This window comes from Mustela nivalis, assembly GCF_964662115.1.
Source record: "Mustela nivalis genome assembly, chromosome: 7".
NCBI classification, from domain to species: Eukaryota; Metazoa; Chordata; class Mammalia; order Carnivora; family Mustelidae; genus Mustela; species Mustela nivalis.
This window is the reverse complement of record NC_139026.1, coordinates 30,584,090-30,604,598: the sequence shown is the minus strand read 5'-3', so window position 1 is coordinate 30,604,598 and position 20,509 is coordinate 30,584,090. Positions and strand designations below refer to the sequence as shown.

The following is a 20,509-nucleotide window of genomic DNA, read 5'->3' as shown; positions in this document are numbered from 1 at the left end:
TTAGGATAAATACTTAAAACTCAAGGGTGGTGTTCATAGAAGTTGCCTTTAACACAAAGCATTTATAATATGATAATTAGATAAAATTACCTTCAGATGCTGCTTTTCTAAATCTGAAGTTTTGAGCTGTGTCTCTAAATCCTTTACCTTTTCCTTGAGTTGGTCAGGATCTGCCAAAAAAGTTAAAAAAATCAGATTCTGCTTTCCCCCACTCTGACAAAGGGTTTATTTTAGAGAGTAAGTAGAAAACTAAGAAACTGAGCCTAGAAAATACGTATTTTATAGCTGAAACACTACCTCTATCTGAAATCTCTATCCCGTATTGTAATTCCATAGCAGACCAAGAGAAAAGGCATGTACTGCGTATCAGAAGTATAGAATCGGGTTAATTTTTTACATGGAAGAAATTATTTTCAGAGAAAAATAAAAGGACAACAAAAGAATAAGTAGACTGTTAGGTAAGTGGCTACAACCATAGCTGGCTAAGTGTTCCTGGTCCCCAGCAGTACTGGCTGTTCATGTAGGTCAGTACACCTTTACTGTGTAATTACTACCTGAAATAAATGCCAGACAGGGTGGATAAAACAAAGACGAATAAACCCTAATACTATGGTCAGGCAACCCGGAGTTACACACAGCACAAAGGCTTTAATTTACTGGATCCTTAACTAACCCCCCTTTGGAGTTAACATCTCTCTAATTTTATAAGAATCAATGAATAAATGAGATTTTTTTAATTTAATTGTCATCTTTGCTAGAAACATTTTCTTTAAATTAAGCAACATATAATGTGTCCTGTCATATTTTGTAGCCACTGAAAGGTAAAAGTTAGAAATAATGCTAAAGTTTGAGAAAATAATAGGCAGCAAGACACATTTTGATGAGTGAGACAGGAAGGTTTCTATTCTATTAAGGTTCCCTTGATATGGTTCCCTAATTAGAAGTTGGAGACAAGAAATATTTTCCTCATCCTTTTCCTTAGAATAGTCACCAGAACCTATCTTTCTTTGGAAAGCAGAGCAAAATCATATTTTTCAAAACTTCCCCTCACCTTTGTAGAAAGTGCTAATGATTTTTTATAAATTCGGTTCTTAACCACTAATGCTATGTTGAGTTGATTGTCTTAATCAAAGGGATGCTATATGTTACACAGATTAGTAACAAAATAGTGCAGTAAAAGTGATTATTATGTATTGCACTTTCTGAAAGTTAGCTGAATGGTATCTGATTACATGATCAAAATGGCAAATTCTGTTTCAAAAGATTCTACCAATCTTTCTACCAATTCAATTCTACCAATTCAATTCTACTGAACAACCTTTGACTATTTCATACAGTTTTTTCAATATTCTGCCAGTCTTGTTGGTACTTTATTTAAATAGTGCTTTAGAATTGCCAAGACAGTCTGGTTTGATAGGTATCCTTAGTCTCCTTGAAATAGATGAGGAATACAGGGTTCTGAAATTCCCTCTCAGAAAACTGAGACTTAGGAAGAAAGTACTTGCCGAATATCAACAGCATCAACAGGTCTTTGGGAATGTGCTAGTCTGGTACCCTGAGCTGGCTGCTGTAAGAGATACTGTTGAGAGATTTACAAGACTGTTTTAGTCACCAGAAGGTAGGTAAGGCAGTTTCCGTGGTCAAAAGCAGGGACCAGGGAGGGGCTTTGGAGTTCCAGAGATTGAGGTTTCATCCTGCCTCTCTCACTTTCTAGCTGTTGTGACCGAGTTACTTAACCTCTTTTTAAGGTGAAGATCATAGGTAAAATGGAGACAGTAGTACCCACCAAACAGTGTTTTAATGGTTAATTACAAAATGCTGGGGTGGTGGTCGGGGGAATACCATAAAATGCTTGTAAAGCACTTAGCATAGTGTCTGGTACAACTCATACATGATAGCTTTATAATACAAAGTAGCAACGAGAATACATCCTAGGATACTGAGAAAGTATCAAATATGAAATATTTGTATGAAATAATCAAAGATTGTTCAAGTATGAGTTGATACAGTCCTTTGGAATAGAATTTGTTATATCCATCACACTATCAGATATATATAACAAATGATTCTTGTTAACAGTGATGTTCTCAAAAGTCGACACGAACAATGGATTTGTGAATACTGAACCATTCATTGGGAAAACATGTACCTATACACATACTCATATCTCCACACACAGTGTAATTTTAAATCCTGGCAACAACTCATCCTGGTAGATTCTATCCTTTGATGAAAGAGAAAACAAAGTTCAGTAGTGTCAAGTGACTCGCCCGAGGAGCCGCTCATAAATGTCAAAGTTGGGATTTAAACCCAGTCCAACTGGCCTCAGAACCAGAGCTTTTTGCCCTGTGCTGCACTGCCCCGTCCTGTTTACATCCTCCGGTCATCTGTATGAGAGGCTGAAAGCCTCACTTTTTTGGATCTCATCTGGAAAAAGGTGAATCAGAACTTAAATTTTTCACTGCTGTTGTATCTGCAAAAGCACCAGGAGTACTGGTTTTGGGGTTTTAGGTAAATTTTAGTGAGTGGTTGAATTCACAAATACAGACTGAAAATAATGAGCATCAGCTGTTAAGTGTGTATGTAATTCATGTATATGTATACATATGCATACATATGCACATAGCAATAGAGTGATTAATCACTTCTGAATGAAAGGGAGAGGATTAGACTGTTTTTCTTTGTAAAAGGGAAAAAGAGAGTAGGCGAGTTTACTATATGTAGTTTTTAAGATAATAATAAGAGGAAGGGGGTACCCGGATGGCTCAGTCGGCTAAGCATCTGACTTTTTAGCTCAGGTCATGATCCCAGATTCCCAGGATCGTGCCCCTGCAACAGGCTCCCCACTCAGCAGGGAGACACACTCACTCTCTCTCTCTCTCTCTCTCTCTCTGCCCTTTCTCCTGCTCATGCTCTCTTTCTCTGTCTCTCAAATAAAATAAAATCTGAAAAGATAATGTTCAGAGGTCTTAAAAGGGCCTATACTTAGAAACTGGAAACCACAGACCTAGTTTTCTTTGCTTAGCCCTGTATCATGATTAAATGTAACACCCATATGAACATAAAAAGAAAAATACTTGAGTATTATAAACAACTCTGTTTTATGAAGGAAAGAGCTCTGGAAACATGCTATCAAGGATCTGAGTATATAGGAAGACAATCATCGGACATCTGAATAAATAAAAAAGGCAAACCCTAATTCAAAAACAGGTTAGCTAACATGCTAGAAGAATAAAATACTTTACCAGATACAGTGCTTTCAGCTCCACTTTGGTCTTTGTTAACTTCTAACTGATGGATTAATTCTGCTTTTTCTTTTTCCAGCTGACTATTAGCTAATCTAGAACACAATGATTATGTGTTAAAACAACAAAAAACAGACATTGCTTCACAAAATATATGGTTATTTCTTATGAACTTTGTAAATTGCTTAGAACTTGCTGATAATCTATAAAGGTAAACATTTATTCATTTACTCCCACTGTTTACAATGCTACCATTCTCAAACTGAGATCAGAGAATGAAAATTCTTCATGCTTCTTAAAAGCCTGTCCAGAAAGTTTTAAGTTAAAAGCTTGAGGCTTATATTAGGTTCTTGTTTACCCATTTTTCATTATCTGTTATGTAAGAGAGTAATTGGGATTAAAAGGATGAAATAAGACTGATAAGCTTGTTAGGCCACAAGATTAAAAAATCCTAATCTCTAGATGTAGCAAACTTGGTTATATTAAATTCTTTTTTTTTTTAAAGATAGCCTTATAAACAGACAATGTACCTTAGAACTTGAAGCTCCCGCTGAAGGCTTTGCTCTGTCTCAGCACCTTCAGGAACATGTTTGAGAATCTCAATCTTTGGGCACAATGAAAAGTTAGAAGATAAAGTCAGACATGGAAATATGTTTTATAAAGATGCATATTTTTAGTAAAGCATATTAAAAGTTGGGTTTTCAAAAGCATGTAAAATATGAGTACATATCTGTCATGTTCTATTCACTATTCATTCCGTAATTACTGAGTGCCGCATGCAGGCATTGTCCTAGGCACAGGGAATATAGTGATGGCAAAATCCCTCCCGGCATGTTCCTACGGTCCTTATGTATTTAGAGGAGGGGTGCAGGTGAGGGAAGACAAAGACAAATAGTAAGCTTGTGATGGAATAACAGTGCCAGATGAAAGGAAGGGCTATCAAGAAAAATAACTCAGGGTAAGAGGCTGGAGAGTCATGGAAGGTGGTATGGGTTAAGGAAGGTCTGAGGAGTCTCTGTTTAAGCAGAGACACAGTGAGGCAATGAGCTATGAGAATATTTGGGTGGAAAGTATTCTAGACAAGGGAAATAAGTCCAAGATCTTAAAGCTTGAATGAGTTTGGCCTATTCAAAGGACTGAAAGAACACTGATGTGATTAGAACACTGTGAATGAGGGGAAAGTCTAAGGATGAGGCTAGAAAGGAAACCAGATGCCAGACCATGTAGGTCCTCACAGGTTATGAAAAGTACTTTAGAATTTTATTCTGGGGTAATGAGGAACCACTGGAACACTGATGTTGCTGTGCTATTTCTTTCTTTTTTTTTTTTTTTTTTTTTTAATGCTTAGAAGGGTGACTCAGCAGCTATGTGGAGAATACATTCAGGGATAGGAAGAAGGTAAAACAAGGCAAGAGTGGAAGCAGGGAGACCAGTTAGGAAATCACTGCAACAGTTCAGGTGTGAGAGAATAGCTTAGACTAGGCTGAGACGGTGTGGGAGGTGCTGAAACATCATCATATTTGGGATATATTTCGGAAATATAGATCTGAAGCCATTTAATAAAGACAATAGGGTAAGAAAGATAGAAGAATTGATAATCTAAAGGTTTGGGCTTAAACAAATGGTTGAATGGTGGTACTATTCACTTTGATGGGCCCTTTAGGGGAGGAATTATCAAGTGTTCACCTTTATTTACATAAGACAATGCCAAGGAGTGGCTTGAAATTACTTGCCTGTTGCTCAAGGTCTTCCGTGTATTTCTTAGCTTTCTGTTCCCTCTCTGTTGCTTGTCTTACAAGCTGTTTAAGATCAGTAAGGCTTTGGGTTTTTTTGGCAATATCAGTCTCCAGTTCTTTCAACTTGGTTTCATACATTCTAAAAGTGAAGGGAAAAAAATAATATAAACATGGAAAGTAATTTCTCTCATTGATTTAAAAGCCAATTCAAATTATTGCACTAAAAATAACAGACTATCTTACACTGTTTCTTCTAGTCAACTCTAGTCAAATTCTAATCAAATCTAGTCCATTTCTACATATTTAAGTAGCATTAGGTGACAAGGGGTAAGTATCCCTAATTAACAGGCTAATTAAAATAGAAGATTTAGGTGTTACCAAAGTTATAAAGAAGGATGGAGCCTGAATTTGCCACTGTCAAAAAGCTTAAATTTAATATCTTTTTCAGTCACAAAACAAAACAAAAAACAGTGTGATTCATCCATGAGAATATTGTATTCTGTATTATTGGGTACTCTTATGTATTTAAAGATCACAAATTAAAGTCTTTCATATATACATCATGTATACACACACAGAAGCATAACAAAAAAAGGACACTATTGGGAGAAGAAAAAAATGTGGGGGCACCTGTGTGGCTCACTGGGTTAAAGCCTCTGCCTTTGGCTCAGGTCATGATCCCAGGGTCCTGGGATTGAGCCCCAGATCGGGCTCTCTGCTAAGTGGGGAGCCTGCTTCCCCCTCTCTCTGCCTGCCTCTCTGCCTACTTGTGATCTCGCTTTCTCTCTGTCAAATAAATAAATAAATAAATAAAATCTTAAAAAAAATGTGCGAAAGCACCGGCAAAAAAATCACATATGGTATAAAAATCTGAAGATATTTGTAACCTTTAAAGAAATGACCAATAGTTGAAAAAAAAAACCCCAAAACCCCAGACTGGAAAAGAAATTTTTAAAACATGGTCAAAATTTTATAAGCAAATCATTCCACCTTAAAGGGAGGCAATGCTTATAATGCTTATAATATGCAAACTTGGGACACCTGGGTGGCTCAGTTGGTTAAGCAGCTGCCTTTGGCTCAGGTCATGATCCCAGTGTCCTGGGATCGAGTCCCACATCAGGCTCCTTGCTCAGGTAGACATCGAAGTTCCAAGCAGACAAGAGAGACCCCTTTTCCCTGGTATTAGCACATATCATTTCATTTCTCCCTCTGCCTCTGCCTGCCATTCTGTCTGCCTGTGCTCGCTCTCTCCCCCTCTCTCTCTGATAAATAAATAAAATCTTTTAAAAAAAATAAAAATTAAAAAAAAATAATATGCAAACTTCCCAGAGAAAAGAAAAAGAATGCTTTGGCAACAAAACTAGGTAAGGACAGTACCAGGAAGGAAATTAGTATTTCAATACATTCAGTTTTTGATAAATCTTGGAAGCTATGATTAGAAAGCATTGTTCTTAATCTGACAGACTGTCCACCAAAGGGGTGACATATCAGAAGCTTACTCCTTCAATTCTCTGCTCAAATGCCCCACCCAATCAGAGGGGCCTTCTCCAATCACCCTATATAAAATAGCTCCAGCATCCCCAGCCTGTCTTAACAGTCTGTATCTGGCCTGATAAAAACAGATGTCCTTAGTTTGTTGAGTAAATAACAGAGCAACTGTCAAGATTTCAGCATGAGGAAGACCTAATGTGTCATGGGTCCCAAAGAGATTTCTAAACCACTTTGATGAGATGGGTATATAATGCCAGTGGCAGATCTTAGCAAGTTTTTTGTTTTGTTTTTAGATTTAGGGAGCCTTGAGGCCAAGAAAGAAGAATAGGGATGATAACCTCCACAGATGAAAAAACAAAACAAAACAAAAAACACTTGAGCTCACAGAAGAGATGTAATTTACGGAAGGTCACAGTGAGACTTCAGTATTTCTAAAGCCATGGAAACCAGCTGGCTCCACGGGAATGAGGCTAAGTAGGCCATTCAGAGGTACACCTAACATGAAGCAGAGAATCTGGCATGTAGCATGAACTGAGTAAATTATCTGCAGAGTAAATCTGAAGTAACTCAAAATCCCTTCTGAACCTACATGTGACTGTAGAAGGAAATAAACGACCAATCAAGCAGTCCACTGAGAGTTGCTGGTTGAGAGCCTCTGCTGGGGTCCAAGCAGACAAGAGAGACCCCTTTTCCCTGGTATTAGCACATATCATTTCATTTAAGCCTCACACTAGCTGTCCTGCAGAGTTAAGAGAGAGCTAGAGAGGGGAGCAGTGGACTCTGAGTACTCTCAGGATGGTGTTAGGAAAGGGACCAAGGACCCTTCTCTAGGACAGCCTGGCCCCCTAGGCCACCTTCTAATCTGCCTGCATAGCCTTCCTCTTCGAACACGTCCAGGACAGGAGACCCATGTGCGACTTGCTACAGCCTCATGATGCTAAGGCTTGCATCCTAGTGGTGGTAGTGATGGTGACTACTGATCCACTCCTCAACGAGCCCATTCTAAAAAACAGGTAGACATCGAAGGGGAGACTGGAGATGCACAGACATTACTCTGTGAATATGCTAAGATAAAGATGAGTTTGCCTTTAGAAATGAGGCCAGCAGATGTAAAGAACCCAGTTTCATACAGGATGATTTTAATGGGAAGACATGGATAGGATCTTCATAGTTTCTGGCTTCTGTACTCCTTGAAGCAGCTGCTTAGGACTGGAAATGAGAATGGCACCAAAGCCTTTAAATGACTCAGGAGTCATTATGAGCCACCCATGACGATAGTGGTGATAAACAGAGGAATGTTTACTAGTGAGTTTCTAACGCACTTTGAAAGCTACAAAGTTTACGTGACAGGTGGGAATTGCACCTGTAGGAAAGGTTCACAGGACAGGAGAAAGTCTAGTGCCAGAAAGCAGAGGCCAGTGACACACTGAAGCTACCATTAAATTCATCCGTCAGGGCTGTCTGAAGAACAAGCTGTGTACAAGAGAACTCCAAAATCAGTGCCTGGGTGGCTCGGTCAGTTGGGCAACTGACTCTTGTTTTTTGGCTTGGGTCATGATCTCGGGGTCGAGATCAAGGCCGGCATCAAGGCAAGGCGGACTCCGCTCAGCGGGGAGTCTGCTTGGCGTTCTCTCTTCCTCTGCCCCTCTTCCCGCTCCTGTGTGCTTGCTCTCTCTAAAACAAATAATCTTAAAAAATATATATAAACCTCTGAAATTGCTGTAGAGCCCAGATACAGTATGCCACAGGTTGTGACAAGACAGGTAAACTGTTCCTGGCTTATGCTTGAGGTAGAAAATGAATGTAATATAGAAGTTGAATCACAACTGGAGAAAAGCAGCACCCAGGAGAAGCTGGCCCCATTGCGCCCGGCTCGTCGATGCCAGCTGCTTCCTGATGTCCACCCAGCTGCGACACCCTGAGCCCAGCCCCAGCTCTGCTTTGTCCTATGCACTGCCACCCAAACTAAATACATGAAGGAAAAAACAAAAACAAAAACAACAACCAATTTCCTGTCTTAGCATCAGCAAAAAGTATCATATTAAAGCAAACAATCAAACAGTTCATCAAGGAAAGAACTAAGTTTATCAGAGTAGTGTCATATTCTTTTAAAACAATGACAACATTAGAACTGATTAAACTTTGTGCAAGTTTTAAACTATTCTTACCTTGTGACAACGATTGACTTCCAGCTCTTGCTGTCAGCACCTTCAAGCTGTGGGCCTCTACTCTCTGCCAACTGTAATCTCTTACCAGTCTCTTCTAGTTGAACTGTCATCTTCTCATTTAATATCTCTAAATTATTCTTAGCTATCCGTAATTTTTCTGCAGCTTCAGTCTCCTACCATTAAAGACTAATTAGTACAGGATAACAATACTGTTCTCATAGATGCAATATATTCAAAATTACCACTACAAATTAGAAACAAAAGTAACCTGGTACTGTAAAGGCTGATTAAAATTCCAATAAAAATCTAATGTTTTCTTTAAAATAGCAATATGATCATAATAATTAGAACAACAGGTCATGTAAGCAAGGTTAGAAGAATACATTGCAAGTATTTGACACTAGTGGTTACTTTACATTTGTCATCTTTGTAGTATTTACAAATAATGGGATAGTTTATGTCTTAATACACTTTGAAGATGTTTTGCTTTGCCCAATACTTGAGAGATCTAGCTAGGAGCATCAACTATGTGTAAGTACCACGAACTATTTCCACTATTAAACATCCATTCAAAGCACACTATACTCTGAACTCACGGGTATATTCTGATACTATTGTACGGGTATATTCTAATACTATTGTAACTAGTTTAAAAATCTCAATTTCAGTTTATTCACTGGATCATCCATATAAGTAACAACACCTATTTGTGGGGCAAGGAATATATTTTGCAACTTAAATAGAAAGGAATTCTACTGTTTAACAAAACAATTTCACATATTCCTTCCTTTATATCAGTCATTGTTCTGAGCCATGTGCACAAATACTAACTCACTCAACTCCTGCAGCAGCTCTGTGAAAGAGATGTATTTATTACTCCCAAATTGATGAGGAAATTGAGGGATAGAGAGGGGTCAGTAGCTTGCTCTTATTTCCACAGCCATTAAGTAACAGAGCTAGGATCTGAATCCTAGATGTGTAACTTCTATACTATATTGCCTCTTGTTTTTTATTTTCAATGTACCTCATGGTGAAAGGATAGCAGCCATAAAAATAGAATTCCTACATCTCTTTTAACATCTACTCTAAACAGACACACTCTTCAACTTTTTCATTCAGTTTTTTGAAGATATATTAGTTAACATAAAAAGTAATTATTAATCAGTAATGAAAGTCATACTTTCTTAAGTTCTTTACGGAGCCTTTCATTTTCAGCAACAATCTTCTCTGTGCCTTTGGTCTTCGATTCATAGTGCATGCTTAACTGACGTCCAAGATGAACTTTAAGTTTTTCTAATTCAGCCTAGTTAAAAAAAAAAAAAAGCCTTTTCAAAACAAGGAAATAAAAGATGACCCTATAAACTCATAAAACTTAATTCAAAGCAGTTTTAGAGGCCATTTCTCATAGAATGAAAGCCTTCCCTTTCACACTGGTCATCACCCAACCTTGCCTACACAGTAGAATGAGCTGATGACTTAAAAATCACAATATTTGGGGTGCCTGTGTGGCTCAGTGGGTTAAGCCTCTGCCTTCAGCTCAAGTCATGATTGCAGGGTCCTGGGATCAAGCCCTGCATTGGGCTGTCTGCTCAGCAGGGAGCCTGCTTCCCCCCCTCTCTCTGCCTGCCTCTCTGCCTACTTGTGATCTCTCTCTCTCTCTCTCTCTCTGTCAAATAAATAAATAAATAAATCTTAAAAAAAAATTCACAATATCTATGGTAGGACCCACCCCAAAAGACCCCACCCTAGAACTGGGGGCTTATGTCTGTATATTTGAAAACAGACACAGGTAAGTATTTATGCTGCCAGAGTGAGAACTGTTGGTCTTGAAATAATAAAAAGACCAGTGGAGCTACTCTAATTATTCTTAGCCTTGTCTCCAACAAGTTCTTCCACATGTATAAAACGGTCACTGCATCCATTAAAGCCATTTTATAGTAGGAGTATATTTAAAATCTTCCTTTAAAAATAAAAACAGTAAAAACATTTCACGCAAATGATCACCTTTAAAAATTACCTTCAACTTTTCATTTTCCTGTTCAATATTAGCCATTTTTTCACTGGTCAGTATTCCTGATGCTTTCTTCAACTGTTCATTTTCCCTTTGGACTTTTTCAACTACTTTTTTCATTAAACCAATGGTTTTTTCTAGTTCTGGGATTGTCTTTCCACTTCTACCAGACTACAAAAGAATATATTAACTTTTTATCTAATCAAATATCTTAGAGTATATAATGTAAACACCAACAACATAACAGGCACAGTATTGCACTCAGTGTTGATTCCTAACATTTGAAGCCAAAACCTGTATTCAATTCATCACTACAATAACCCTATGCAATAGGAATTATAATTCTTACTTTAAATACAAGCAAATCAAGACACAGAGAATTATTATACTCCTATTATTATTATACTCCTACTCATGCAGCTAATAAGTAACAGCTCAAATACTCCAGCCTTGACGTCTGTTCCAAATGAATAAACCTTAGAACCTAAATATTCTTTTTAGCTAATGTTCTTTCCTATATAGCAGAATTTCCTTTATATGAAAAACATCCACAAAAGTTGTGTCATTGAAGAGTTCATGAGTTACCAAATTTGAATTGCAGCATAATAGAAGTGATTTCCTCTAATAGCCATTGATTAGAAATTCAGTTTCTGTCCAATATAAATACAAGAGACATCTGAAATGAAAAAACCTAGTGTAGTTATCAATAGAGATGGGTCACCAATTGATAACTTTAACTGCCTCATGCTTTTCATGAGGTTTTCAACAGTTGAGCAAAAGAATCTGCTTACTTTTTTTTTTTTTGCATTTTAGTCAGTATTCACACTATGCAATGAATAACCCTACAGTACATAATATGTACTTTCATAATTAACCTGGAAAAGGTCGAATTAACATTTTTAATTAGGAAATTAATGTTGCTGTCAGTTGAGAGTTTGTTCTGAACACTTTTTTAATAATAACTCAGTGTTTTCAACAAATCTGTCATATATTTCTTATTATTACTTGAGTAAGTTTTTATTTTCGATGGCTTTCATTGTGCCACTTGCTAATGAAATCATTAGAGGCTTAAATCTTTGGTCAGGGCCTCATAAGCAACATTTATTCACTGTAAAAAGTGAGTACAAAATAACATGGGAAGAAAAATACAAGGATTAAAAAAAACTTGGGAGACATATGTACAGAGTGTTATACTAAGAAGCTCCAAGGGAAATAATAAAAAATAGATATAAAATGTTAGAATTGGACTAAGAGCAGCTAGTAGTTACCTTCATGAACAGAAGGATTCCTAGAACTTAAATGTTTTCAAGGGGTGAAGGGATATACAATGAAGAAAGATGATGTCCTATCCCAATTGAAATAAAATGCATGTAAGGTGTAACAGATGATAAAATATACTGACTTGAAACACAAAGAAAAGCTTTAAGATGTTTTACATTGTAGACACAGCAGAATAAAAACCAAGACTACAGGGCCTAGTAGTAAAAGCATATCACTACTCTTAGGACATATACAAACTTGTTTTTTTATTACCAACTTTGCACTTCTGAAACCCAAACAAATATGTGGTATGTTCTCACACACTCACCCCTCTAACACGACCAAGTTTCCGCTCAACTTCTGCTTTTTCTTTCTTAAGAAATTCACACATTTCCTTCAAATCCCTTACTTGACTCTGAAAAATTAAAGCAAATGTGTAACAGTTTAACACAGCTATAGTCTCTGAAAAGGAAAGGCAAATATTTCACATGAGCTATCAATCTCTTCAACTATATAGCCAAACTGAACAAGATGGTCTCCACAGCAATAAGGATTTTGAATTAAGACATATGTTAAATTAAAATTTAATACAAGGATATTTTACATATGGATTTCAAGAAATATTTTTCACATTACTGCCTTAATACAGAGTTTAGAATTCTGATTTTAACCATCCCATAAATTACATTTGTAGATCCTTAGACAGATGGTAGCGAGAAACAGTATTGGTTCTAACAATATAAAACTCAGAATGCTCTAGAAGCAGGACATAATTATATCATTACCAGTGAAATTAACAGATTGTTACTATTCTAGGTTAGAAAATAGAACTGAAAGAATTAGCCAGCCAGAAGAAAAAAGATTCCCATAAATAGGGTGAGATTTGGAAAACCAAAGATAAACTTATTATAAACACCAAAATAAAATTCCTAAAAGAGATAATTATCTTAATTGTTTTAAATGTAAAGATTTCATTTTTTAAAATATCCTAGTTTTTTAAAGATTGATTATGTTACTGAAATACATCCATCCTCTTGCCTCAGGGCTTTGAACTTGTTATTTCTGTTATCTAGAACTCTTTTTCCAGTATCTATATGACCCACTTCCTCATCTGTCCCCTAGCTCTCTGCTAAAATATCATTTTATTAAGAAAGCCTTCCCCATACCCTATTTAAATAGCTATTCCATACACTCCCAGATACACACACACACACACACACACACACACAATCTTTCATACCAACTATGCTTTTTCTCCTTACTACTTAACATCAGCTGACACTCTGTATATTGACTTTTTACTTATTATCTACTTCCCCACTAGAATGTAAGTTCTACGACTGCAAGAAGTTTTTTGATTGCTGTTTCCTAGCACTTAGAAAAGTGCCTCACAATTAAGTAGGCTTTCAACAAACAATTGTTGCATGAACGAATGTAGAAAGTGTAACACTACCATAATATTTTATGAATGTGAGTTTCTGACATCTTCATAAACTAATATGAAGAGGGACAAAAAGGCTTTCAGGCATTAGGTTTCCTAACTAGAGTAAAGAACATTAAATTTACCTTTAATCTTGGCAAATCTTTATTTGCTTGTTCAAGCTGAAATTTTAGTTCAATATTTTCAGATGACAACTTCAGGTTTTCCTTCTGAAGCTCTTGTTCTCTTTGACGATGATCATCTGACTCTACCTCAGAAGTCTTCAGGAAAGTAAAGTTAGAAATATTTTTAAGTTTTAATAATAAAGTGGCATGAGACACAACAGGATAAGAAAATACTAGCTAAAAGGGAACATTTTTTTGAGGAAAAATATGGAAAGTTGGAGAGCTCTAGAAAAAAACTGCCCCAAATTAGTAAATTAGAATATAAAAATGGCAGGAGCAAAGGTAATGCATTTTAATTAATATAGAAAGCAAAGTCAAGTATGTCTTAACATCCACACACATAATGTCTCCATGTATACTCTCATAATGACTAAACTAGTTTGTGCTAGTTTTCCCAGTCCAAAAGTGTGGTTATTATTTGTTATGGATTATATTGTGTCCTAAACCCTACCCCACCCTCAAATTCGTATGTTGAAGTCCCAACCCCAGTACCTCAGAATGTGACCTTATTTGGATACAGGGCCTTTTCAGAGGTACTCAAGTTACAGTCATTAGGGTGGACCCTGACCCAGTAGGAGTGGTATCCTTATAAAGAAGGGAAATGTGGATACATAGGTATGCATAGAGACAATGTGAAGAGACAGGGAGAAAATGGCCATTTACAAGCCAAGGAGAAGGGCCTGGCATAGATTCTTCCTTCACAGGTTAAAGAAGTCATCAACACTGCCAAGACCTTTTTTTTTTTTGGACTTCAGGCTTCCAGAACTGTGAGAATAAAATTTCTGTCAGGCCACGTAATTTGTGGTGTTTTGTTAAAAGAGCCCTAGCAAACTAATACGCAAACCTATAAAAAGAAATGCCATAATTTCTCCCTCCTTCTTCGGAAAGCTCTTCATTCCTTGAGCAAAAGCAATTACTCCCTCCTCTGAAACCAAATTACACTATGTCTGCATTTCTCTTGGCACAAATTCACCCTGGGTTATTATTTATGTTCATTTTTACTTCTCGTTCTAAGCAACAAGTCATTTGAAAGGGAAATAAGTGCTTGATTACTTTTTTCTATACAGTGGGTAGAATACCACCAACCTCACACGATTATTATGAGCATCATATGAAATAATTCTGTGCAAGCACTCAGCATAGCTTTAGTGTGGCCTCCCCTCATCCCTTTCTCTCTCTACTGGTTTGATGGACGAGCAAGTCCATAACTCCACAGACATTATAGTTTAAAAAATACAGTATTAGAAAAATACATCCATTATACATGGCTCTGTACCATCTTTTTTAATTAGCAGTAGGTTGAATACTTCACATTCTGATACACTTCCGCTTGAGTAATAAAAACAAAAGTAAAATAAATTAAAGACACTAAAAAACAGGATACAGAAGAGTAAAGAAACTCTAGGCTGTTGGGTTCTGACCTGAGGGCACAGAACACCACACGCGTGCCCCCTTTGTCTATTTGTTCAAAGCAACATGCATATACGTGTATATGCACATATAGAGCAGCAAGAAAAAGAAGACAGATGTGTTTGCTGGTGCCTGTACCATAGGAACATGTCTGCGCTTATTCTCTGTCAAATCACGCCAGTATACATTCTATTCTGCGGTGGTTAGGTTAACACCAGGCAAATCATGCCACCTGCAAGGTCCTCGGTTCTTCCATCTTATAAATGAAGGCATAAGATGGGGTCATTTTTTAGGCCTCTTCAGACACAGAAATCTGTAATGCCCTGTCCCTGAGCTCTTCTGTCCCCCTCACTTCATCTCTTCTGTCTGTGGTAGTTGTTTTAACAACTGAGAAACACCTATCAGCACCGCTGATAGACAGACATAAACGATACTAAGTATCACTCACAGAAGAGAGTACTTCTACCTTATCATCTCACATCAGGGTTTTTTGTTTTTTGTTTTTGTTTTGTGTTGAACACGATTCTCTCCTCACTGAAACATGGCAGCAATTATTTAAGTACATATAGATCATTCTTCCCATTTCTCAAAAAACAGAATTAAAGGTATTTGTTGAAACTGTCCATATGTCTGGAAAATAAATTCTACTGAAACTCTATTCTGTAAAAATAATATGAATAAAACTCTTACATATTGAATTTTATAAGATTTCCAGTTCTTGTACAGAAGAGGAATCCTGCTAAAAGGGATACACTGCTAGGGGCACGTGGGTGGCACTGTCGGCAAAGTGTCAGACTCTTGGTTTCAGCTCAGGTCATGATCTCAGGGTTGTTGAGACGGAGACCCGCTTTGCTCTGTGCTCAGTGCGGAGTCTAAGATTCTCTTTGCCTCTGCCCCTCCCCACCACATGCTCTCTCTCTCTAAAATAAATAAATCTTAAAAACAAAAACGGATGGGGGATACACTGCTAGAAACCAAATTCTTAGTGGGTGGGGGTTAAAGAAACACACAGTGGATGTCTCAAACTTTTAATTATTTATTATCAAGTAAAAGAAAAAGTTTTATGAACCTGGATAAAGAAATGAAACAAGAATTAAGGCACTTTCATCCATTTTCTCCTCACATTTAAATGTCTGTTTTTATTGATGTTTTTAGGACTTGGGTGATTGGAATATATAGGCGGAAAGGATAAAGAAAAAAAAAAAAGATAAATGCTATTTGATTTCAACCAGGGGCAAACATGTTTTAGTCTGTACTGCACTGTGAACGGACTGAAAAGTAGTGTGTCAAGAGAGATCATGAACTACAGAGTCAGACCTGTGTTTAGATCCTGGTTCTGGATCACTAGAGATATTACTTATGCTCCAAGCTTCCCATGTAAAACAGAAATAATACTCTGCAAAGCGCTTTGAAAATTAAACCTAGGCACAACACTGCAACACAGGCAAACTCCCTTCTTTCATTATAAAAAAGTATATGTCATAAACTATGTGGCAAAAAGATGACCAAAGAATGTCATACAGTATCATAACATACTTTTACTGATTGTATTCACTGTAGTAAAAATCTGTGATGAGACTTCAGAGCAACCTGAATTAGAAACTTCTAAGGCAACATGAACACCTCTATAGGACCAGATTTTTGTCACCTCATAATGTAATCTAATTCTTTTTAAGTGAGTACTAGTGGTAAAACAGTGAGTACTAAACTGAATTAGGAAATGCACAACCATTAATTTTTGAAGGAACCAGTCAAATATTAGAGCTAAAGACACATTTCTTAATATATTATATTACATATTATATATATATCATTAACAATATAGTTAATATTCTTTACGAATCCTATACAATGTATTTCCATTTGTCCCACATGTGTATACCACTTGCTACAGGAAGATTCTGCTAACACACACACACAGGACCGCCATGGACTCAAACCTGGGACACTTCTTTTCTTGGCCGGATTGGTCCGTCGGAGTCAGAGTTTGCCTGTGCGCCCTCCTCAGCACACTGATTCAGTGCAGCCGCAACCGTGGCATAATCAGGGTCCTCTCTGGCGGATTCCTCTGGATCCCAGTGGTTGTTGTGACCCACAGCTTCAGCTACATGTCCCTCTCCTTTGTCATTCTTGCCTAGCTCATTCTCTTCCTCGTTTTTATGTTCCTGTTTATTATTTTCACAACTGTCTTGATTAATTTTCTCCATTTCGGGATCTGGTTCATTTTCAAAATTGGACTTAGCATCTGCCAAGGTACCATTAGTTGACTTAAATGGACTTGACTTATATTTTGGTCTTGTCTCAGATTTATTTAACTCTGGAGGCTCTACAATATCTTCTGCTGTGTGTTTTTCTTCATTACTGGGATCCCGTAGAATATCTTTAGGTACCTTATCATGTAAGTCCGTCACTGGCTTCTATTCCCTTCCCATTTTTAATTCTGAAAACTGTTACGGGTTTTTTTTTGTTCCTATGTAAAGTGTTCTTTTTGTAAAAAGTATTGTGCCTGTATTTATTAACACTGGTAGCAAGGGTAGAAAGCGTAGTAGTATCACATAACAGATTCTGCTTGAAGCAGAAGAAAGAGAAGAAACATGAAAAGAAGAAGAAAGAAATAACAAAAACATACACACCGATTGTTTTAAAGTAAGACACAACAAACAATTCTGTATTAGTGAATTTTTATAAAGAAATCTAGAAATATATAACATGTCTGAATGGAAACAATACTAAATAGACATATTTTTCTAATTTACCCAATTGTATGTTCTTGCTGGAGCAAAACTCAAAATGATAACTTCATTTAAAACCACATTTGTAATAAAGTTTCATATAAAGCCTAAGAATCTTAAGTTTACTTATGTATGAAGGATTAAAGAAGTTCACATACATCACTACCTGGTAAAAATAAAAGTTGGATTTATTGCATTAATATTATAAGAGGATAATATTCTGGCTCAGATAAAGGTAGAAGTTGATATCACTTTTAAACTTTAAAAACAGAAAAACAAAAAGGTGTATACTTACTGAAGTTCTAGAATATGCCTCCTTTGAAAACTGTTTTTCTAAAACATGAAGTTTTTCTTGGAGGTATCTATTTTGTAAACGTAAATCTTCAATGACAGAATCTCTAGGGAGAGCTTGGCGTGTCCTATGAGAAACAACAACAGACTCTTTACTATTCAAACTTCAACTCTCCACAGCTTCACTCTACCAACACATAGAAAAGAAAGAAAATATGTATTTATTAATACAGTATTTACTTGAAATTCCACAAAACTTGTAAGCTTTGCAAAAATCAAGACATGACTCTACAGTATAAAGTGATCCTCCACAGAGGATTCGCTGCAGAACTCTTTTGAATTATGAGTTAACAAGTATATTTTGATTTATGGAAACACATTTTATCTTTAAAGGCCATGCATCTACTTATATGGAACAAATCAAAATAGCCGCTATTTTTAAAACATTATATAACAATTTCATAACATCTGTGTGCTTCTTGAAAAGCTCAAGGATTCACAAAAGGCTCTTAGTGGTGCCAGATAATCTATTACTCCAGGTCTCATGAGCGTGGCTTCCAAGGCCCTCCATAACCTGGCCCCACTACACCTAGTCAACCTGATTGTCCAGGAGTCTACCTTTACTAAGGCAAAAAAGTCTACCCATACCCACACATGAAAGCTTTACTCCTGCCACTATGTCTCTGCTAGGGCTCTGCTCTCTTGGAATGCCCCTCCTCCCTTTAATATCTAGATTGAATCATTCAACTTAGAAATTCAAGTTGAGCTGAGAAAGTAAGTTCCATCTCTTCTATCAGATCTCCAGTTACTTCGGCCACACAGATTCACATTATTAGGAAAACAAAACAAAACCTCTAAAAACATTAGGTTTCAAAAGTAAAATATTTTGATCCTTGTGAAAACTGCAAAGGAGAAAAAAGGGTTTAATGTTGTTTTGAACGTATGCTTAAATCAAGACAAACAAAGAAGGGAAGGCTGAGATCAAACAGTATCTGTACAAGAGGTGTCAAAAGAAAGAATTCTTCAATCGCTTTTTTCTTCTCCATAATGAAAAATTCTGAGGGATTTAAGAAACAATGACTTAGGAAAAAAAGAAAGGAAATGTAGATGCTCAGGAGTGTTCCCTTAAAGGAGTTCACATTACATTAACACTGATGCAATCACAGGCATTAATAAAGAAGCACTAATGGTAATTTTTGAAGATTAATAGAAAGGAAAAAAAGTATGATAAATTTAGGAACAGCAAGTATCCTCATAAACAAATATGATACGTAGGTACCAGACCTTAAAAATGATCATTAAGATGATTCTGAACATCTTGTAAGTACTTAGTAGAGAAGTGACACATTATGTAAAACTAACTGAAGTTCATCTAAGAATAAATGAAACAGATTATTACAGTTTCAGCTGTTAGAAAAGGATTTTATTTGGTTTTGCATGACTATATCAGCATGGAAAGAGAGGACAAAACAAAAAAATCTCAAAGACTCTGCTAAAGAAATGACATGGCGGGGAGAAGGAGAGCTAGTTCTAGGTCCAGGGGAGTAAACATATCCAATCTTGCCTCTCTCAAATGCATGGAACAGCTATTTGAGAATTCTGAAAAGTTAGTATTTTACAGATTGGATCAGCATACTAGAATTTGAGGTATCAGCAAACAGGCAGTAATTTACCTTTCCTTTTCCTCTAGTGTTTCTTGGCCTGAATACGATACTGTTTGAAATCTGAAGATGTATGTTAGTACTGAGGGAGAAAGCCCTAGATTTCCCTCAAAGTACCAAAAAGAGGAGCCCTAGGGAAATGGAAAGTATTAGGGAGATCAAAGAAAGGGAGGAACTAAAAAAAGGGATCTTATACAGTCATTTATGAACTTCTGGGCTCACCACAGTGCGGTGTGTACATGGATCTGATCTTAGGGTAGCAAAGACTCACCCTACAGAAAGCAGTTTGGAACGTGGGGCCTCAACCTATCCAGACTGGCTGCCTGCTAAAACAAGAATATCCACATTTTCCATAGAATTTAACCAAGATCCAAAGTTTCACCACATAATATTCAGAAGATTCAAGAATACAATCCAAAATGAGGCAGCATACCAAGAAACCAGAAATATCTTAACTCAATGGGAAAAGACAACAGAACCCAAGCCTAAAGTAATACACATTCATTATATCAGTTATTGTGGATCAGTTTTCATCCTTATAATGGGTACCACATTTGCATGAAACAGCCTACCTCATATATGAAATGTCATTTTCTAAGTCAAGATTTCTTTTTTTCAATTCTTCCAACTCCTTTTCTGACTCCAAAGCTCGTACTCCCATAACTTGATCAACAGTAATGCCAGTTGTTTTTAGTTTCCTCTGCAAGGTAAGTTTCTCTTTGTCAGCTCTGTGGGATTTAATGTAGCATCATGAAAATATTTCACTGTTTTGCATTCAATTTATTAAACCACAGCTTACTCAATTACAAGACCAACATAAAAAAATTAGATCTGTCTGTATTTGCTATGAGCTAACTTATTTCAAAATTATAGTAAGCCCATTTATAAACTTTTAAAAT

At 36.6% G+C, this 20,509-nt stretch overlaps 1 protein-coding gene across 8 annotated transcripts in view; it reads right to left on the bottom strand.

Moving 5' to 3' along the window:
- Positions 1 to 20,509, bottom strand: part of CEP290 (centrosomal protein 290) — a 99,726-nt gene that overhangs the window by 1,926 nt on the left and 77,291 nt on the right. For 5 of the 8 annotated variants that reach the window (XM_082738857.1, XM_082738861.1, XM_082738854.1 and 2 more), the window contains 11 exons: positions 20,183 to 20,338; positions 17,954 to 18,077; positions 13,478 to 13,612; positions 12,240 to 12,326; positions 10,658 to 10,822; positions 9,821 to 9,943; positions 8,641 to 8,813; positions 4,979 to 5,120; positions 3,776 to 3,849; positions 3,246 to 3,340; positions 91 to 170 (listed from right to left, as the gene is read on the bottom strand). In XM_082738857.1, coding sequence (XP_082594983.1) covers positions 91 to 170; positions 3,246 to 3,340; positions 3,776 to 3,849; positions 4,979 to 5,120; positions 8,641 to 8,813; positions 9,821 to 9,943; positions 10,658 to 10,822; positions 12,240 to 12,326; positions 13,478 to 13,612; positions 17,954 to 18,077; positions 20,183 to 20,338 — 1,354 coding nt within the window. Of the gene's footprint in view, positions 1 to 90; positions 171 to 3,245; positions 3,341 to 3,775; positions 3,850 to 4,978; positions 5,121 to 8,640; positions 8,814 to 9,820; positions 9,944 to 10,657; positions 10,823 to 12,239; positions 12,327 to 13,477; positions 13,613 to 17,953; positions 18,137 to 20,182; positions 20,339 to 20,509 lie in introns of those variants that run through there. The other 3 variants (XM_082738859.1, XM_082738858.1, XM_082738860.1) reach the window with 3 other exon arrangements.